Genomic DNA, 16252 nt, shown 5'->3' with positions numbered 1-16252 from the left:
ACGGGATGCTGGGACTACACCCCACCCTTGAGGAGTGAGTGGCTGGAGAAGTGATGACTGGCGTACGTAATACCCAATCCTAAACGGAGGAGGGGGATGGTCTAGCGGGGGCGCGTTAATGGGTACCTCGGCCAGTCCCAGACACATCCGGGTCTTCAGCAGCCCATTAAGTGTCGGGGGTCAAAAAATCGCTTCAGGCTGCAACTTTACCTCAGAGACGTTTTGGTCCCCAGGCAGCCGCCGTACCGCAGTCTCCCCAAACCGGGATTCCCCTTCGGCCCGCTCTCATTCTTCCGACTCCAAAGATGGAGGCCGGCGAGCGGGCACCAGACTCCGCGGTGGGTGGTGGTTCATCGCGACAGAATCCCGGAATTTGACGGGGGCAGTAGCCGTGGGCGCTCCGGCCTGGCTGTGCGCGCGGGGCGTGGCCTGCCCGCGTCCGGCCCAGGCCTCGAGCCTCCCGGGGCCGGCGGTGCCCGGCGCGGGGCGGCCCGGCGTGCGGGGGCCTCGGGGCGAGGGGCGGGCGGGGCTCGCGGCGCGAGGAGCTGCGTCCGCTGGGTCGCGCCTGGGCCCGGCGCCTCGAGCCGGCCTCCCTGCCTGCAGCCCAACTGTCGGAGCGGTTCTCGAGCTCCTCGAGGACCGGGATCCAGTGACCGGAGTCAGGGTGCCGGGGAGCCGCTGGCGAGCGCTGCGCTACGGGCTCATCACCTACTGTTTTGGGCCTTCCGCGGACTGATTCATTGATTGCTCCTAACTCTCCAGGGAGATAGTGTTGTCTCCAGTGTACAGGCGGGGACATAACGTGCCCAAAGTCACCCGTGCTAAGTGGCAGGGCTGAAGCCTGAACCCACGTACATCAGGGTCGGGCTCAGAGAGGTTGAGTTACTTGCAAAGGTCGGACATTTAATTACGGAGGAGGCAGTGGTTTGAAACCAGGGGTAACTGGCTCCAGAAGCACTAGAATGTCCTTTTCAAATCCTTTATTGCTACTTTTTTTTAATGTTTATTTTTTAGAGGGGGCGGGGGGAGGCACAGAAACTGAAGCAGGCTCTAGGCTCTGGGGCTGGAACCCAGGAACCGTGAAAATCATGACCTGAGCTGAAGTCAGACGCTTAGCCGACCGAGCCACCCAGGAGCCCCTCAAATCCTATAGAAATCAAGGCAAAGGAGACTGGTGGAGGATGCTCCATGAAGATAGGTGGACCCTGGACGCCCACGCAAAGGGGTGCGCCCATTCTTAAATTTCTGGCTCCTAAGGTCCTGATGAAGAACGTGGTCTCTGGAGTCAGGCTGCCTGGGCTGTATACCTCTCACCAGCTGTAGGGTTTGGATGCAAGTGACTTCATCTCTATTCTCTATGCCCCAGTCTTCCCTATGTGTAAAATGAGAGTACTGAGAAGAGCGCCCAGCTCATAGGGTACTTGTGAGGATTTCAAAATAGTACACTTAGGGGCGCCTGGGTGGCTCAGTCGGTTGAGCCTCGGACTTGGGCTCAGGTCACGTTCTCATAGTTTGTGGGTTCCAGCCCCACGTTGGGCTCTGAGCTGTCCGCACAGAGCCTGGAGGCCTGCTTTGGATTCTGTGTCTCCCTCGCTCTCTGCCCCTCCCCCACTGGCGCTGTCTCTCAAAAATAAACATTGAGAAATTAAAAACAAAAAAATAGTACACTTAAAATGCTCCGCACAGTGCCAAGGATATAGTAAGCACTTAGTGAACGTAATAAATGGTAACTATTGGGAGAGTTTTCCTCACTTCCACCCTCTTAGCTCTAAATTCAGCTTCTATTGCTGTCTACCTGTTGTTCCCACCTTGCTCTGCACTGAAAATTGCTTCTCATGTCGATGGCTTCACTGCCTCAGTTACTTAACATACAAGACAGAGGGCCTGTCACGTGCTGGGGATCCAGGAGAATTGTGACAAAGTCACAGCCCTCATTGAAGGCGCAGGCCTTCCCTAACCTGTTTTGCCCGTTCTCTGCCATCTGGCCGAGAGCAGACTCCGGGAGCATGGTGGCTGAAGATGCCGGCCTGACGAAGATACCTTTCAACAGAAAGATCGTGGAGGGGACTTTGAATCTAGAGTGCTCAAACTCCAAGGAAGACGTGTGTCCTCCAAGGGCTCACTGTTGGAGCGGACCTGACCTTTCCCTCTGCAGACTGCCTGTTTGTTCGTTCTCTTTCTGAAGCTAGCATTTACGGAGCGTGCTTAGCACTTTATGTGGTTTATATAACTAATCTTGATGAATAATCTCCTCGGTTTGCAGGCAAGGAAAAAATGAGGCACAGCAGTTAATTTGGCTGATATAATACAATTAGTAAATGGCAGAGACAAGATTTAATTAAAATTCTGTCGGGGCGCCTGGGTGGCGCAGTCGGTTAAGCGTCCGACTTCAGCCAGGTCACGATCTCGCGGTCCGTGAGTTCGAGCCCCGCGTCGGGCTCTGGGCTGATGGCTCAGAGCCTGGAGCCTGTTTCCGATTCTGTGTCTCCCTCTCTCTCTGCCCCTCCCCCGTTCATGCTCTGTCTCTCTCTGTCCCCAAAATAAATAAACGTTGAAAAAAAATTTTTTTAAATAAATAAATAAAATAAAATTCTGTCACACTCAAGCCTACTTGCTCTAAAGTGCAGGTGGAGAAAATTGAGCCAGGTAATTTAGGCATATCCTTCCCCTCATACAGCTCCCTAGGCCACAGGACCGAATTGTCAGACGTCATAGTGAGTACTTTGCTATTGGAATTTCCAGATATTCGTGTTTGAAGAACTTTGGAGTCCCGTCCCATCTGTCTGTAGGTGTCTAGAAGGAAGCCCATAGGTGAGAGGTGTAAGCTGGAGACAAGGATGATTATCGTTGTGAGTCAAGGGGAACTCTAGACCAATGAGATTGTATGCTCTTGTAAGGTAGGGACAGAGCCCTAAAGTTCTCTCTGTACCTCCAGACGGTTCAGCGCACTGCTGGACACTCCATACTCAACGAAAACGTGTGTTTCAGAAAGGCTGTTGCTCCCCTGCAGACACAGGGAGAGGTTGATTCTGGGAGATGAGGTCTGGTCAGAAGCTGGGGTGACGTGAGGGTTCCTCACTGAAGAAGGCATCTCCTCGTCCCTGGCAAGACTGATGGTATTTCCTAAGCCCCTGCTTCCCTCCTGTGCAGCTCTTTTAGGGCCCTGGAAAAGCACCTACCACGCTTGGCACAGGATGGGGAAGGGTCGGTCCTGTGGCTTGAAGCTTCCAGAATTTAGAGATAGTACTTCTCTCATCAGCCACTGTTCTCCACTCCCAGGAATTTGCATAAAGCCTCGCATAAGTTACTTCCTCCGCTGACACTCCTGCCCTCCGGGGAAGGACCCAAGGCATTTGTTTTGTTGGCTAATTCCCTTTGGTAATTATTGTTTCCGGAATTTATTTCATCATACAGGAAAGGGAGAATTCTGAGGCGGCCCGTCTCCCTGTTGCTCACATGCCGGGAGCGCCTCAGTCCTCGCCCCTGTCTTCCTGGCGCCGTCCCCAGGCTGGGACCCTGGCTGGAAGAGTAGGAACCGGGGCTAGAGCAGCTGAAGCGGCCTAGGACCACTGCCAGGGCGCCCAGGGCGATGAGAGGGCCAACACCAACTACCAGGGAGAGGGCCGTCCTATGGGGCGGTGCTGGAGAAGCCAAGAGGGAAAGGAGGCAGGGATGAGCTCAAGGCCCCCGGAGAATGGAGCCTTTGTGTGGGGTACAAATGAGGGACAAGGGGGCGATTGTGTGGGAGGGCCGGAAGTGCCACACGGACTGGCACCACCACGGCCAGCGCTAGACTCACCCCTCTCTTGCTCTCAGAGCTCCCGGGGCCCCAGGGGACCGGCACCAGACCTGGTCCCGGAAAGCCGGCCACCCCAGAGGCTGCAAAGGGATGGAGAAGCAGAAAGGAGGATGTGCAGTCGGGGAAAAAGAAAAGGTGTCCCCCACCGCTGTCCCAGATCCAGGAAACAAGACGCAGAAGGAAAAAGACAGAAGCAGCTTTTACTATATTTACATCCAACAAAACTTTGCAAGGAACGACCCTTATTGCACGGTCCGGGCCCTGGGCGGGAAGGACTGGACTGGACGGGGCTTTAGTTCTTCCTGAGGGGGGTCTGGGGCTCCTCTAGATGGCCCCTGCCTCTTCCGCAGCTACAAGCCACTGAACCATGGTGCCCCGTGTCCCTTCTCTTTCTCACCATCCCTAAGAGCCTCCTAAGCAAGGGGCTATGGCTCCAAAATAAATAACTTAAAATACAAACACTAAGGTAGGAAGGTGTAACGGAGAGCCTCGGGCTACTTCGGCAATTCTAGGGAAGAAGAACCATCACTGGTGGGATGACATCCCTCCCTCCCATTCAGGGCAAAGGCTCAGTAGCTCTGTATTTTTCCAGTTGTTTTTTAAAACAAAAACTTGTAACGTGACCAGGGCGGTGCAGATCTGTGGGTGCCCTGGAGGAGAGTTCCTGGTACAATTTGGGGAAGAGCAGAACTGTGCCAACTCCCCTACGCCACCCCCACCTCCTATAACATCAGCGTGAGCACACTGGGCAGGCCGCAGATAGGGGACTGTGACTTTTGGTCACAGTGGGTCCCGCTTCCTGCTGCCCATGCACTCGGTGCCTATGGCTGGGCCTGCCTCCCAGGCCGTCCCCAACTCCTGTATGGAAGGAGTAGGGAAGCAGGTTATCTCTGGAACCCTTTCTCCCTCACCTCCCCACCCCAGGTGGGAGACGAAAGCTTAAGGGTCCCTAGCATTCCAGAAGTGCTCCGAAACATTTCCGGCAATCGATGGCCTTCGCAGTGGGCATCTGTGCCCGCCGCTGCCGCAGCTCCTCCTTGCCCATGCTGCTGGCCAACTTGTTAAAGGCAGACTTGTACCTCTTGTCGAAGGTCACTAGGGAAGAGGGTGGAGGTGAGTCAACAGATCAGGATTCCAAGCGCCCCCCCGCCCCCCCGCACCACCTGGCCCCAGATCCTTCACCTCCTCAGTCCCCTGCCTGCTCCCTCACCTATGTCCATGTGGTCCTTGCCCAGAGCGGCCATTGTCAGGAATAAGATCTCACGGTAGATGCCCCTGCAATGGAGGCAGAGGGGACGAGTGAGAGAAAACGACTGCGGAGCCCGGGATAGGAGGCCAGGGACCTCCCGGATGGGAGCACCATACCTCTGCAGATGCAGGCCTGTGGGAGGCGGCCCCAGAGTCTCCAGCAGGAGCCCCACGGCTTTGTGTACTTCGCTGAGACCAACATAGCGCAACACCGACTCTAGCAGGTCCATGCTAAGGGGTGCGGGCACGGGGCCTGGCCATACCACCCGCTGCGGGATCTGGCCTGTGCGAAACGAAGGAAGGCAGCCAGGGTTACCAAGCCCTCGGGGCGTGGAAGCCACCCCTTCCCAGCCTAAGCCAAATACCAGACTCACTGTGGACCCTCCAGAGCACATAGAGAGGTGGGCAGCTACTGGGGTCAGGGGTCAGGACATCCCACAGCAGCCGCACCTGCACAGACGCCGGGTCAGGTGTCAGCCAGGGAGACGGGGCCTGCAGGGGCCAAGACGAAGGGGGCGGGTTCAGGAGGTGGCGGGCAGAGGACGAGACCTGGACCAGCGGTGTTCCGGGATGCGGTCAGAGAGAAGAGGGAAGGAACGCTCATCCCCCACGAGAGCGCGGGCTCTCTGAGAGCACGCTCTCTGCTCTGCAGTCGCCGCGTCACTACTGCCTACACGCTGCCCGGGACCTAATGGGTGCCCAGTACGTATGCGGTGGGATGAACAGACAAATGTCAAGGAGGCATTGTGACAGGTGCTGGGCGGTACACGAGGTGTCTGACAGCCCCGGGCACTGGATGCTTGTGCCATTCTACAGACGAGAGAATCGAGGCTGAGTGGTGGCGTGAAAAGGCCAGGGGTCAAAGCAGGTGCCACCTCCGAAGCCCAAGGGGCAGAGCTGGGAGGTGAGGGAAGGAGCGCTCAGGAAGCAGGGGCAGGGGGCACTGACCTGGGGGGGTGGGGGCCCATCACAGGAGGCCAGCACCAGGCAGGGCAGAATACTGGGCAGCCGCAGCCGCTGGAAATACCACAGAAGGTTCCAGAAGATGATGGGGTGGGCAGCCGGCAGCTCAGGCAATGCCAGCACCTCACTGCCCTCGTTCTCCACCAGCGACTCCAGCTCCTTCCGCAGCACCAGAGGGCTCAGATACGCCCAGGCCCCAGCCTCCACCCGCCGGGAGGTGCCCTGTCAGGCACAAAGAGGGAGGGTGGTTCAGGGAGGATCGCGGCCCGATCCTCAGAGCCGGGTTCCCGCTGGGCCACCACGTCCAGCGGCTTCTGAGATGCCCCACGCCCTCAATGCCCATCGCACCCTACCACCCCCGGTGCCCCCTGCCGGGCGACACACGCAGACCCAGTTCCTCGCCAGCCCTTACCCCCGTGTGCCCATTGCAGAGCTGGGGCTCATCCAGGGCGAGGCACAGCCTGCGGTCACTGAGCACAGGGCCTGGGCCCCCGGGGACAGGAGCGTCTCTGCTGCCACCGGCAGGGGCTGGCTTGGGGCTGGGGGCCCTGTGGAGGGATAAGAGGGGTCAGCCCTTGGGCCTCCGCTCCCCTCCCCCCATCCCTCCCGGAGCACCCACCCTGGTTCGGGCACCTGGGTCTGGAATCCAGGGTCTGGACGCTGAGCAGGGGCACGAAGGGGCAGGCGCAGAAAGGGCAGATGGTGTTGAGGTTGGAGTCATCAGGTGCCCAGCCAGCCATGATCTCCTCGTCGTACACCAGCGAGTCACAGGCCCGGCACAGGGAGCAGCTGGACAGCAGGATCTACACGGAGAGGACCCCGCCAGGCTCGGGAAGCGTCCTCCCACCTCCCCTGCCCCCGCCTCTGATGGAGGGATGCGGGCTATCCTCACTTCCAGGGAGGGCGGCTGCAAGGACCCAGGGGTGTCACTGAGGCGCTCTGAGGACCGGCGAAGGCTCAGGCTACTGAGAGAAGACTCGGAGAGGTCCCACTCGCTGCCCAGAGAGGCTGAGCTCTGCCATCACAGGAGAAAGCCCCCTTAGGGCCTCCCCGGGGACGGCTCCGCACCGGCAGCCCCCCTGGGCCCCCGGGGGCCGCCACAGCTGCACCCTCCCCTCGCCGGCTACCTCAGAGGCAGTGGATCCAGGGCGCTCGCGGGGGCGCAGGAGGCCGTCCATGGGGCTGCGGCGGGCCGGGGGAGGTGGGTCAGGGGGCAGCTCGGGCGGGGGGCCGCGCGAGGCAGGGGGGCGGCGGGAAGGGGTGAGCAGCTGTTGCAGGCGGGTGCCCAGCCCTCGTCTGGGGGTGCGGGCCTCGTCCTGACGCCCACCAGCCTTGGGCGTCCGCCCGCTCAGCCCTTCCGGGGCCTCAGTGGACTGGGTGCTCAGGGCAGAGCCCGAGTCCTCCGGGCTGCCCCCAGGTGCCGGCTCCTCCCCGGTCAAGCTCAGGTCGGAGAGGCTTCCGTCCCGCCAGGGCACAGGGGACCCCCGGGGCTCCAGGACCCCCAAGGCCTCGATCACTGCGGGGCAGAAAAAAGCCGGGAAACACGGCCCCTGGCTGACCGCACTCTGGCGCCACAACCCCCCCCCCACCCCCAGCCGACGGAGTCCCAGACGAGGTCCTCCAGCTTCCACGGCGCCCCCCACAGAGAACCCCTCTCTTCCTGGCAAGTGCTTAGGGAAGCCGACTGGGGGTCAGACAAGGGTACTCACTGTGGGCCACGCCGGCCTCCACGGTGGGCTGGGCCCCGCGGGCACTGCCCAGGCTGCCGCTTTTCACCAGGCGCCCTGTGGGTGAAGCTGGGTCCCGAAAGCTTCGACCAGCCCAAGTGGTCTGGCGCTGAAGCGGGCGGGTAGGGGAGTGACGCTCCAGACGAGGCTCTGCAAAAGACGGGGACGAGGCCAAGAGGCAGCCACCTAGAGACCAGCCCTCTACTCCAACACAGGGCTCCCCGCATGGACCGGGGTCGCAGGGACCCTCCCGGGCAGAACGTCCTCCCCTTTTTACCGGCCGAGCGCAGCCCACCCAGAGTGCCCAGAACACCCAGTGCCCACCACGAGGCCAGCCCTGGCCCCCCACGCTTCTCTGCTGGAGCCTGGCTGCTGTCCCCAAGCCTGTCACGGCCCCCACCCACCTGTCTGGGCACCGCCTGCCTCTGGCGCTGCCGCCTGCTGCTGCTGCTGCTGCTGCCGCCGCCGCCGTTCCCTCAGGGGCTGGCGGAACTGAGCGGCCCCCAGGACAACGTTCCGGAGCTTGGCCCAGCGCAGGCGTCCGCCCGGCGTACCAGACAGCCACTTGCTTTCCAGCACAGCCTGCCAAGCACAGCGCCCATCAAGATGGCCTACTTCCACGCCCCGACGATGGCCTGACGGCCACTGCCTGTTTCAGGGACACCACCCGGGACCCAGGGGCCACCTTCCCCTGCAGACGTCCTGCCTGGGTGGGTCCTGCCCACGGCTCGGCCAGGAGCGAGAGCCCAGATGAGGGAATCAGCAGCAGCTGCCGCCGAGGAGTCTGGAGGAAGCCAGAAACGGCGCAGACAGTTTGCACCCAGGCTCTGCTGCTTATCGAGTATACGACTTCGAAGAAATCTTTTCACTTTCTCAGCCGTTAGCTTCATCGTGTAAAAAGCAGGAGGCAGCTTAGGGTCACGCTTAAGGGCCTGAGTGCGGGAAACATCCCCGTGCCCCTGTGTTCACACCCAGCCCCCCAAACCTCCTCCCGGGGCGTGGGGCACTGGACGAGGTACCAGCCCTCTGCACCCTCACTGCCCGCCTGGGACGATGGGGTTGTGCTGAGCTCAAACACGGGCACCGTGCGGCGGGCCTGGAGCAGCTCCCGGCTCACCGGCTGACCCCACGGCTACCGGTGGGTCACAGCGGTACCTGCCCGGCCGCCTCGTCGGGGCTCTGGCGAGTGAGAAAGCGGCCAAGTAGGAGGAAGCCCCGTGTGGGCGCTAAGGAGCTCCGGGCACGGGGGGGGGGGGGGGGGGGGGGGGGGGGAGGACACGGTGGTCACGGGGCGGGTCCCCGAGGGGGCGTCAGGGAGCAGCACCCTCCCCGCGGCACGCCGGCCACCGCCCGCCCTCCCCACCCTGGCCGGATTCGGCACCTTGTTGTAGTAGCCGTAGGTGATGGTGTTGGGCACGACGCCGGCCCTCCGCATCTCCAGCATGACTCGCACCGACAGCACGGGCTGCCCGTAGTGGGAGCACAGCTGCATCAGCACCCTGTAACACACCTGGGCCGGGAGGGGCGCAGGATGAGGGTCCCAGCAGGCACCTTCTCGCAGCCTCCCCACATCCCACAGACCCCACCGGTCCCCAGGGGCACCCAGGGTCTCCGCCCTTCCTGCTGACACGCAGGGTCCGTCCCCACGGCCGTGCCCTGAACACGCCCACTCAGGGAACGTTCGGGACGCCTGCCCGGCTCCCCACGGCTGCGCGGTTGGCCCCGCGGCGGGGCGCGGAGGCCCACCTCGTCCGGCAGCACCACCTTGCGGCTCTCCATCTGGCGCAGCACGTGGTAGGCCGTGTGCAGAGCCTGCACGCGGGAGGGCGCCGACCGCACGTAGGCGGGCAGACACAGGAACCACAGCCCGTAGCAGTGCCCCAGCAGACACCGGGCCCACAGCTCGGGCACGGCCGCCGACTTCTGCGCCATCCGCTGGGCCACCTTCATCTCCTGGATGGGGCGGGGACGCCTGGGTGAGGACAGCGCCAGGCCAAAACAGGTCTTAAGGTGGGGGGGGCAGGAGCACCCCCCTCCCTGAGCAAGGGTCTGCGCTCCGAGGAGGCGGGAGGGGTGCCGCACTCAGGCTTCCGCCCTGCAGCCCCGGGCAGACAGGCCGGCCCTCCAGCAGGTGCCCCGGGAGAGGCAATAAGCCCCTGGCTTCCCAGACTGGCCGGGACAGAGCGACCGTGATGACGGGAACAGTAACGGTAACGGCAGCTAACGTCTCACGTGCTTTTCGCGTGCAAGCGCACGGACACCGGCTAATAATAGCGGAGGCGCCAGTCCATCCATTTCACAGATGAGGAGATGGCCGGAGTCAGGGGTGTCTGGGGCCCATGTCCCAGGTACCTGTTTGGTACGGCGGGGGGCAGGGCTGTTGGGGGCACTGCGGGTCGGGCCCGGCACGGGCAGGGCCCCGGGCTGCTCCTGAGGAGACTCAAACAGCTCGGCCCGTAGCTCTGGGAAGCCGTCGTAGCTGGAGGGGCAGAGGGAGGCCACATCAGGAGCAGCTGACACGAAGCCAGCCCGCGGGGCTTGGAATAAGAGGCCCTCACCAGTACTGGGGGGCGGCTTCACTGCCCTCTGGTGCTGGGGGCTCCTCGGGAGGGGTGATAAAGACGGTGAGCTCGCTCCCCGACAGCTCCTCCAGCTCCACCAAGGGCGTCGGCTCAGGCTTGTCCTGCTCTGGGTGCACCTGAAGCAGCAGGTGAGAGAGCGAGGTCACGACAGTGGGCACGGGCCAGGGTGTCCAGGACCCGGCCTCTCCCTGAAGGGCACAGCAAGGCCCATGCCCCCCACTTCCCAGGCCCCGGAGGTGCAGCAGGTGGGGCGGGGGGGGGGCGACGGAATCAGAACCGGAGGGAGGTGCAGCGGGCTGGGGGGGGGGGTGGAGTCAGAACCGGAGGGAGGTGTGCAACCGAAGCAGCCACACGTGGGGCACGGACGGCATTCCCAGCACCGACCGGGCGTCGAGCGGCTGCGGTGGCTCGAGGGAAGGACGGCGCCCAGTACCTTGTCCACGCACGAGTCAAAGAACTCCAGGGCGGCGTGCCGGGCGGAGCCGAAGGAGCACTCCTCGATGAACTGCGAGAACATCTGTGTGCGCAGCAGCTGGCAGTACAGCTTGTGGCTGGAGCGCTCCCGGGACTTGAGGAAGCCTGGGGGGGGGGGGGAGCGGGGGGGGGGGGAGCGTGGGGCAGGCGGGGCCACGGGTCACGTACCGGCCACAGCCTTCCCGAGCCCCCTCGGCACCCCCTGCCTGAGACCGGGGGTGGGGGGATGCCCGCGAGGGCGGGGCGGGGCGTCTCTGCGCCCGGGACTCCCTCCAAGCCCAGGGGAGCGCAGGGCCCGGACCTGTGCCCACTGAGACGTTTGCCGAGTGAAGGAACGAGCAAGCAAGCGGCTCCGGGACCCCCGGCCCCCGGACAGCCCTCCCGAGACGCCCCGACTACCCTGCAAAAAGAAGAGGTTGTCGACATCTCGAGCGCCCTCGGAGGGGGCCTGGGTGAGGGGGCGCAGGAAGTCCCGGTAGCCCTTGAGCAGACACGCCATGAAGCGGAGAAAGGCCCCCTGGACTTCGCGCTCCAGCCGGGCCCGGCGGCCGCACACGGCCTCGTAGTCCGTCAGCAGGAACTCCAAGGACGCCTCTTCCTCGGGGCCAGTGTACGCTGGGGACCAGGGCAGCCCGAGTCAGGCCAGCCTCGACCCCCGCCCTTGCCGAGCCAACGCCAGCTCCCAGCACGCCCGTCAGGTGGCAGTTTCCAGCCTCCCCGGGAACGAGTTCGCCCCCACCCCGGCGTTCGGAACACGGGTATCCTCCGCCTGGCCTCTCGCCGACTTCCACCAGGTGAGATCCCAACGCCTCTGACCTCGAGGAAGGCCTAGCTCTCTACCGGCCTCCCTACCCGTGGGCTTAGCCCCCCGCCCCCACAGGGTTCTCACTCTGGTCCAGCTGCTGGTAGAGGTGTGTCAGCGTAGCCAGCAGAACCTTGTAGGGTCTGCGGGGCAGGGTCCGAGGGGAGAGGGGCTTCTTCTCCTCAGTCCTGCGAGACAAGCAGCAGGAAGGAGGCGCGGTGGGGCCCGTGTCCCGCCTCCCCCACCGTCCGTCCCCGGCTCTTGGTGAGCAGGGGCGTGGCACACACCAGCCCGCCCGGCCCTCTTACTGGAACAGCGTGTTGGTGTCGAGATCCACGCAGATGACGTCAGCAGGTGGGTCATGTAGGTCGAAGTAGCTGGAGTGGATGCCCACGATGAAGGGCACGGGGGCGTTCAGCACGTCCGCCAGCGCCAGCGGGCACAGCGGAATGTAGGGGCACTGCCAGTGTAGCGGGAAGATCATCTGCAGCACCAGGCAGTGAGGGCCACTGAGGCGGGGGCGGGGACGGCAGAGGGGGTGCAGCGGGGGTGGGGGGGTGGGACTCTGGAGAACAGCCCCCCCGACCGAAGCTGTACGGGTCGTGCCCAAGGAGAAGGTCGAGGACCCTCTGGGAGGAAGGAGCGGGCAGCAGAGTCTGGGGGAGGCGGGCCGGGCAGGACGGGCACTCACCGACACCAGGGCCTCGCAGACGCTGGTGAGCAGGTCCGGCCGCAGCGAGTGCACCAGCAGCTTGTGCTCCGTGAGCACGGCCAGCAGCAGGGTGACGGCCAGCTCCGGGCCTAGGCTCTGCAGCAGCTGCAAGAAGCTGGCACCGCTGTGGGCAGCGCGAGGTGGGGGTCACCAGGAGACCCCGGAGAGGCCTCCCGACACGCTATATGCACAGACGCCCCCGGGGGCCCGGCCTCCAGACCTCAAGAGCCGGGCGCTCCTGCCCGGCGCCTACATGTCCTTGGTCGCCACAGCACCCCCCACCCCCACCCCACAACCCGGGCACGTACCTGAGGGGCAGGGGTGAGGACACGGGCTGGCAGAGAAGCAGGTTGTCATAGGGAGACATCTGGGGGCAGAAGGGCCGCAGGTCAGAATGACGGAGGCCGGCCGGACCACCTCCCTCCGCCCCTCCTCACCTCCCCGCCCCCAACACCCCCCAGGACTCACCTGTACCAGGATGCGAGGTCTCTGCGGGGAGGGGAAGGGGACGTTGTGAATGAAGTGAGAGATGTGCCTGGGGAAGAGAGGGATGCGCGTGTCCTTCACCTGTCCCCCAGAACCTCGGGCCTCCCAGAGCTCCACCTGGAGGCCCTCGCCTGCCGTCAGAGACCCTGCTGCACAGAGAGGTCACGCAGGCGCTGTCAGGACCTAACTAGCAAGCGTGGGCTGGAGCTCAGGCCCCACTCACCCCTCAGCCCGTGGCGTTTTCCTGCCCCCCCTCCTCTGCCCACCGCAACCTCTCCCATCTCTCCTGGGCTCCCCAGCCCTCCCTCATCACCCCTTCCCAGCGTCACGGTGCCCATGCTCACGCTTCCAAGGGCAGGCGGTGGGGGCCCGAGACGGAGTAGCGGTAGAGGAAGGTGAGGAAGGCTCGGAAGGCCGGGAAGGCGGGCCAGCGGGACAGCACGGCAATGGCGCGGCGGCTGCGCACGGCCCGGCCCCCCAGCGCCCGGCCACGCTCCACCGCACTCAAGAGGCCCAGGGCCCGTGCTTGCCGCTCCGACAGCCTGGCCCTCGGGAACGCCTCGTAGAACTGCAGGGCAGCCCCGTACACCTGGCAGGGGGGCAGAGAGGCCGTCAGGCGGGCTCTGCACAGCCTGGACCCCGGGGCACACCCCGCACACCCACCTTGTCTCCAGCTGCACCCGTGAGCACGAAGGTGGAAAAGACGGGCACGGGGTACTTGGTCTGGGCAGGCCAGCACTCGACAGTGGCCCCCATGGGCAGGCAGAAGACGGGCACCGACTCGGGCAGCGGGAAGGCCTCGTTGTCCTCCTCCGGGTAGCGGCCCAGCAGCTCTGCGGCCCCGGCGGAGTGGGGGGCACCAGGAGGAGGGCCGATCAGACTCCGGGGTGTAGGAACCAGGGGATGCGAGGGAAGCGCCCGGCGGCAGAGGGGAGGTGGGTTCTGGACACGCAGGTGGTGCCGGCCGAGAGGCGCCAGGGCAGAGGGACACGAGAGACCGGGGGGGCTGGGGGGACAAAGGGCTACTCACCTGCCTCGTACACCAGTGTGTTGGCCTTGGCCAGGCCCACCTTGTAGCACAGGTGCACCGCTGGACCCCACTGTCCCAGAAGCAACGAGAGACGAGCAGATAGATAGCTGATGACGTTTGCGGGAGCCATTTGCTCTACCACCCCCAAGGAGTCCCCCGAGACGAGAGCCACTCCTCTGGGTCCACCCCCGCCCTAGAGGCCCTAGGCCATCCTTTGTGCCCGGTTTCCACACCCTCACGCCAACGCCTCGCGGGCCCCGCTCACCATGCCAGGGTTGAGGTTGCGGGGCAGTCGGCAGTAGGTGTGAGGGGTGCCCTCGCCCTTGCTGGGCAGCACCAGGCAGAGGTCAGTGATGCCCAGGGCGTGCAGCCCTGCCCCCTCTGCTGCCCGCCGGTAAGTGAGGTAGGTGCGGGGGTGCCCTGGGCCGGGAGGGGCTAGATTGGCCGAGTGGCTGTAGGGCGTCGTGTCTAGCACTTGGAAGCCGGGCTTGGGTCGCTCCTTCCCCTCGTACAGCACCCTGGGCACAGGGCAGAGACAGATGTCAACGGCCCAGGGCAGATCCGCCTAACCGGTCCCACCTCCCAGCCTCGCACCCTCAGCCGTGTCAGACTGGACCCCGGGGCCCGCTTCTGGCTGGACTCTGGCCCTGGCTCTCTCCCTCTTGGTCAGCAGCAACCCCTCGAGCCCTCCGTGGCCTGCACACTCATTCGTAAATGCGACGAGGAAAAGGCCCCATTTGCTGACTCTGTGCCGCGTCCTACACGTGGGTGACCTCATTTAATCCTGTCAACTGCACCCTGAGGAGGTGTTATTTCCCCCGTTTTACAGACCGGGAAACAGGACGCGGGGCTGCAAGCTGGGGACCCACCTCCAGGGGAGCACTAGGTAAATACACCGGCCCCTTGGCCGCCCAGTCCCCACGCAGGGGGCCACGCACCCCAGCTCCACCAGAGGGGGCTTGTCACGGCCCCTGCGGTAACAGATGACGGGCTGAGTTCCACCCAGGAGCCCGGCGCTGAGTTCCAAGGGGTGGCCCCCAGCAGAGGTCTGGATGCAGGTGTAACCCTGGGGCACCTCCTCGCCCAGGGCCCTGGCAATGACCGCCACATCCGTGATGGGATCAGCCGGCCGCGGAGGGCGCAGGGGCCCGCTGGGCTCGGGAACCCACGGCTCCTCGGGGATGGGTGCTCCGCTCCCCGACAGCCCGGCTATCACGAAGTAATCCACCAGCCGGGGGGGCCGCTCCTCCGCCATGGCCCCCCCCTCACTCACTGCATCTGGAACAGTCAAGCGCGGGAGAAGTGAAGAAGCGAGGGAGGCGACCCGGGAGGTGACCCCGAGCGCTCCCACCCCTCCCGGCCTTCCAGGGGAGGGTAGGACCGGCGGTGGTCCGCCAACCCCGAGCGCTCCCGCCCGTGACGTCAGCAGGCCCTTAAAGAGACCCGGGCCCTCCCGCGGGGCGGCGCCAGCCCTCTCCCCAAACCAGCCGAACGCCACTCTGGGCTCGCGGCTGACCTCGGCTCTGACCTCAGACTGCTCCCGAATCCCCTTTAAAGGCCCCACCCGTGCTGGCTCCCGACTGCGGAGATCGCAATCTTTTCTGTAAAGGCCTGCAATGACATCATGCCAACCCGACAGTCTTTTTTAGGGGTTTCTGACCTTCCGACTCTACTGGTGACATCAGGGCCTCACGACCCAGCTAACGTTCTTAAAGAGCGCCCCTCTAGGTTTCCAGGGAAGCCCACAAGACCCAAGTTTTCGTGTCTTTTAAGCAGACTCAAGTACCCTTGTTCCTAAGCTAAGTCCAGCAACCCAACAGCCCTGCGTCCTCCCACCTCCACGATCCTGAAGTTGGGTCCAGAGCCGTCTGCCCTCCTCCGCGGAGCCCAGGGAGGGAGACGGGAGCCCCACGGGCCTGGAGCGACTGTGTTCTCACCTGCCGCCATGGCCCAACCCGAGAGTGGGGGCCCCGGGGGTCCCCGAGCCCCGGGGCGCAGAGCTGGGGCGCAGCTCGGTGGGTGCCTGCAGCGGAGGACTGGAGGCGTGGGGCGCCGCGGAGGGGAAGGGAGGGGACTTCCCGAAACCCGGGAGGGGAAGCTGCGCGGGCGGAAGTCGGCCCGAGGGCGCGCGGCGGGGGGACCGCCGGGGCCGGGCCGGGGGCGGCGGGCCCGGCGCGCGGCCCCTCCTCCGCCTTCCCGCAGCGCTCCCCCCCCATGCCCTCCCCGCCCGGCCAGGCCCCGGCCCTGGCCCTGGCCCTGGCCCCACGCGGCCGCCCCGGCCGGGAGCCGCTGCGGGAACCGGGGGGCCGGGGGGGACGCCCGCCGCACACCTGCGCGCCCGCCCCTGCCCCGCCGGGCTGCGGGGCGCCGACTGCGGCGCCCTCCCCGCGCTTTCACTTCCCCGCGGCGGAGGAAGCGGAACCAGATGC

General features: G+C 64.6%; 1 protein-coding gene across 12 annotated transcripts; it reads right to left on the bottom strand.

Moving 5' to 3' along the window:
* Window positions 1-3979: 3979 nt before the first annotated feature.
* DENND4B (DENN domain containing 4B) lies at window positions 3980-15939 on the bottom strand. Of its 12 annotated transcripts, none has more exons than XM_047092779.1 (28): window positions 15761-15935; window positions 14762-15434; window positions 14089-14341; window positions 13824-13893; window positions 13457-13626; window positions 13138-13382; window positions 12776-12842; window positions 12616-12674; window positions 12287-12431; window positions 11904-12079; window positions 11683-11783; window positions 11095-11408; window positions 10753-10898; window positions 10296-10435; window positions 10090-10216; window positions 9484-9709; window positions 9119-9247; window positions 8142-8319; window positions 7720-7887; window positions 7138-7526; window positions 6903-7025; window positions 6644-6813; window positions 6423-6558; window positions 5996-6232; window positions 5422-5596; window positions 5165-5330; window positions 5010-5074; window positions 3980-4894 (listed from the first exon to the last, which is right to left on the bottom strand). In XM_047092779.1, the coding sequence occupies exons 1-28, from the start codon at window positions 15768-15770 to the stop codon at window positions 4749-4751; spliced, it is 5004 nt and encodes a 1667-aa protein (XP_046948735.1). In that variant the 5' UTR covers window positions 15771-15935; the 3' UTR covers window positions 3980-4748. The 12 variants fall into 12 exon arrangements, with proteins under 12 accessions (XP_046948735.1, XP_046948736.1, XP_046948737.1 ...); XM_047092780.1 differs by having other exon boundaries at window positions 9484-9690; window positions 11193-11408; window positions 15761-15933; XM_047092781.1 differs by having other exon boundaries at window positions 5422-5539; window positions 9484-9690; window positions 11193-11408; window positions 15761-15932.
* Window positions 15940-16252: the final 313 nt, after the last annotated feature.

This window comes from Lynx rufus, unplaced genomic scaffold (genome assembly GCF_022079265.1).
Source record: "Lynx rufus isolate CCGP_SWC_20201006 ecotype Redwood Valley unplaced genomic scaffold, mLynRuf1.p SCAF_31, whole genome shotgun sequence".
NCBI classification, from domain to species: domain Eukaryota; kingdom Metazoa; phylum Chordata; class Mammalia; order Carnivora; family Felidae; genus Lynx; species Lynx rufus.
This window is presented reverse-complemented; position numbering and strand designations above follow the sequence as displayed.

Bases quoted from the DNA above. Each gene is read 5' to 3' on its own strand.
- DENND4B (XM_047092777.1), bottom strand. The intron at 12,432-12,615 runs GTACGTGCCCGG...CGCTGCCCACAG, and splicing joins TCCTCACCCCTGCCCCTCAG to CGGTGCCAGCTTCTTGCAGC. The intron at 10,436-10,752 runs GTACTGGGCGCC...CTGCTGCTTCAG, and splicing joins TTGACTCGTGCGTGGACAAG to GTGCACCCAGAGCAGGACAA.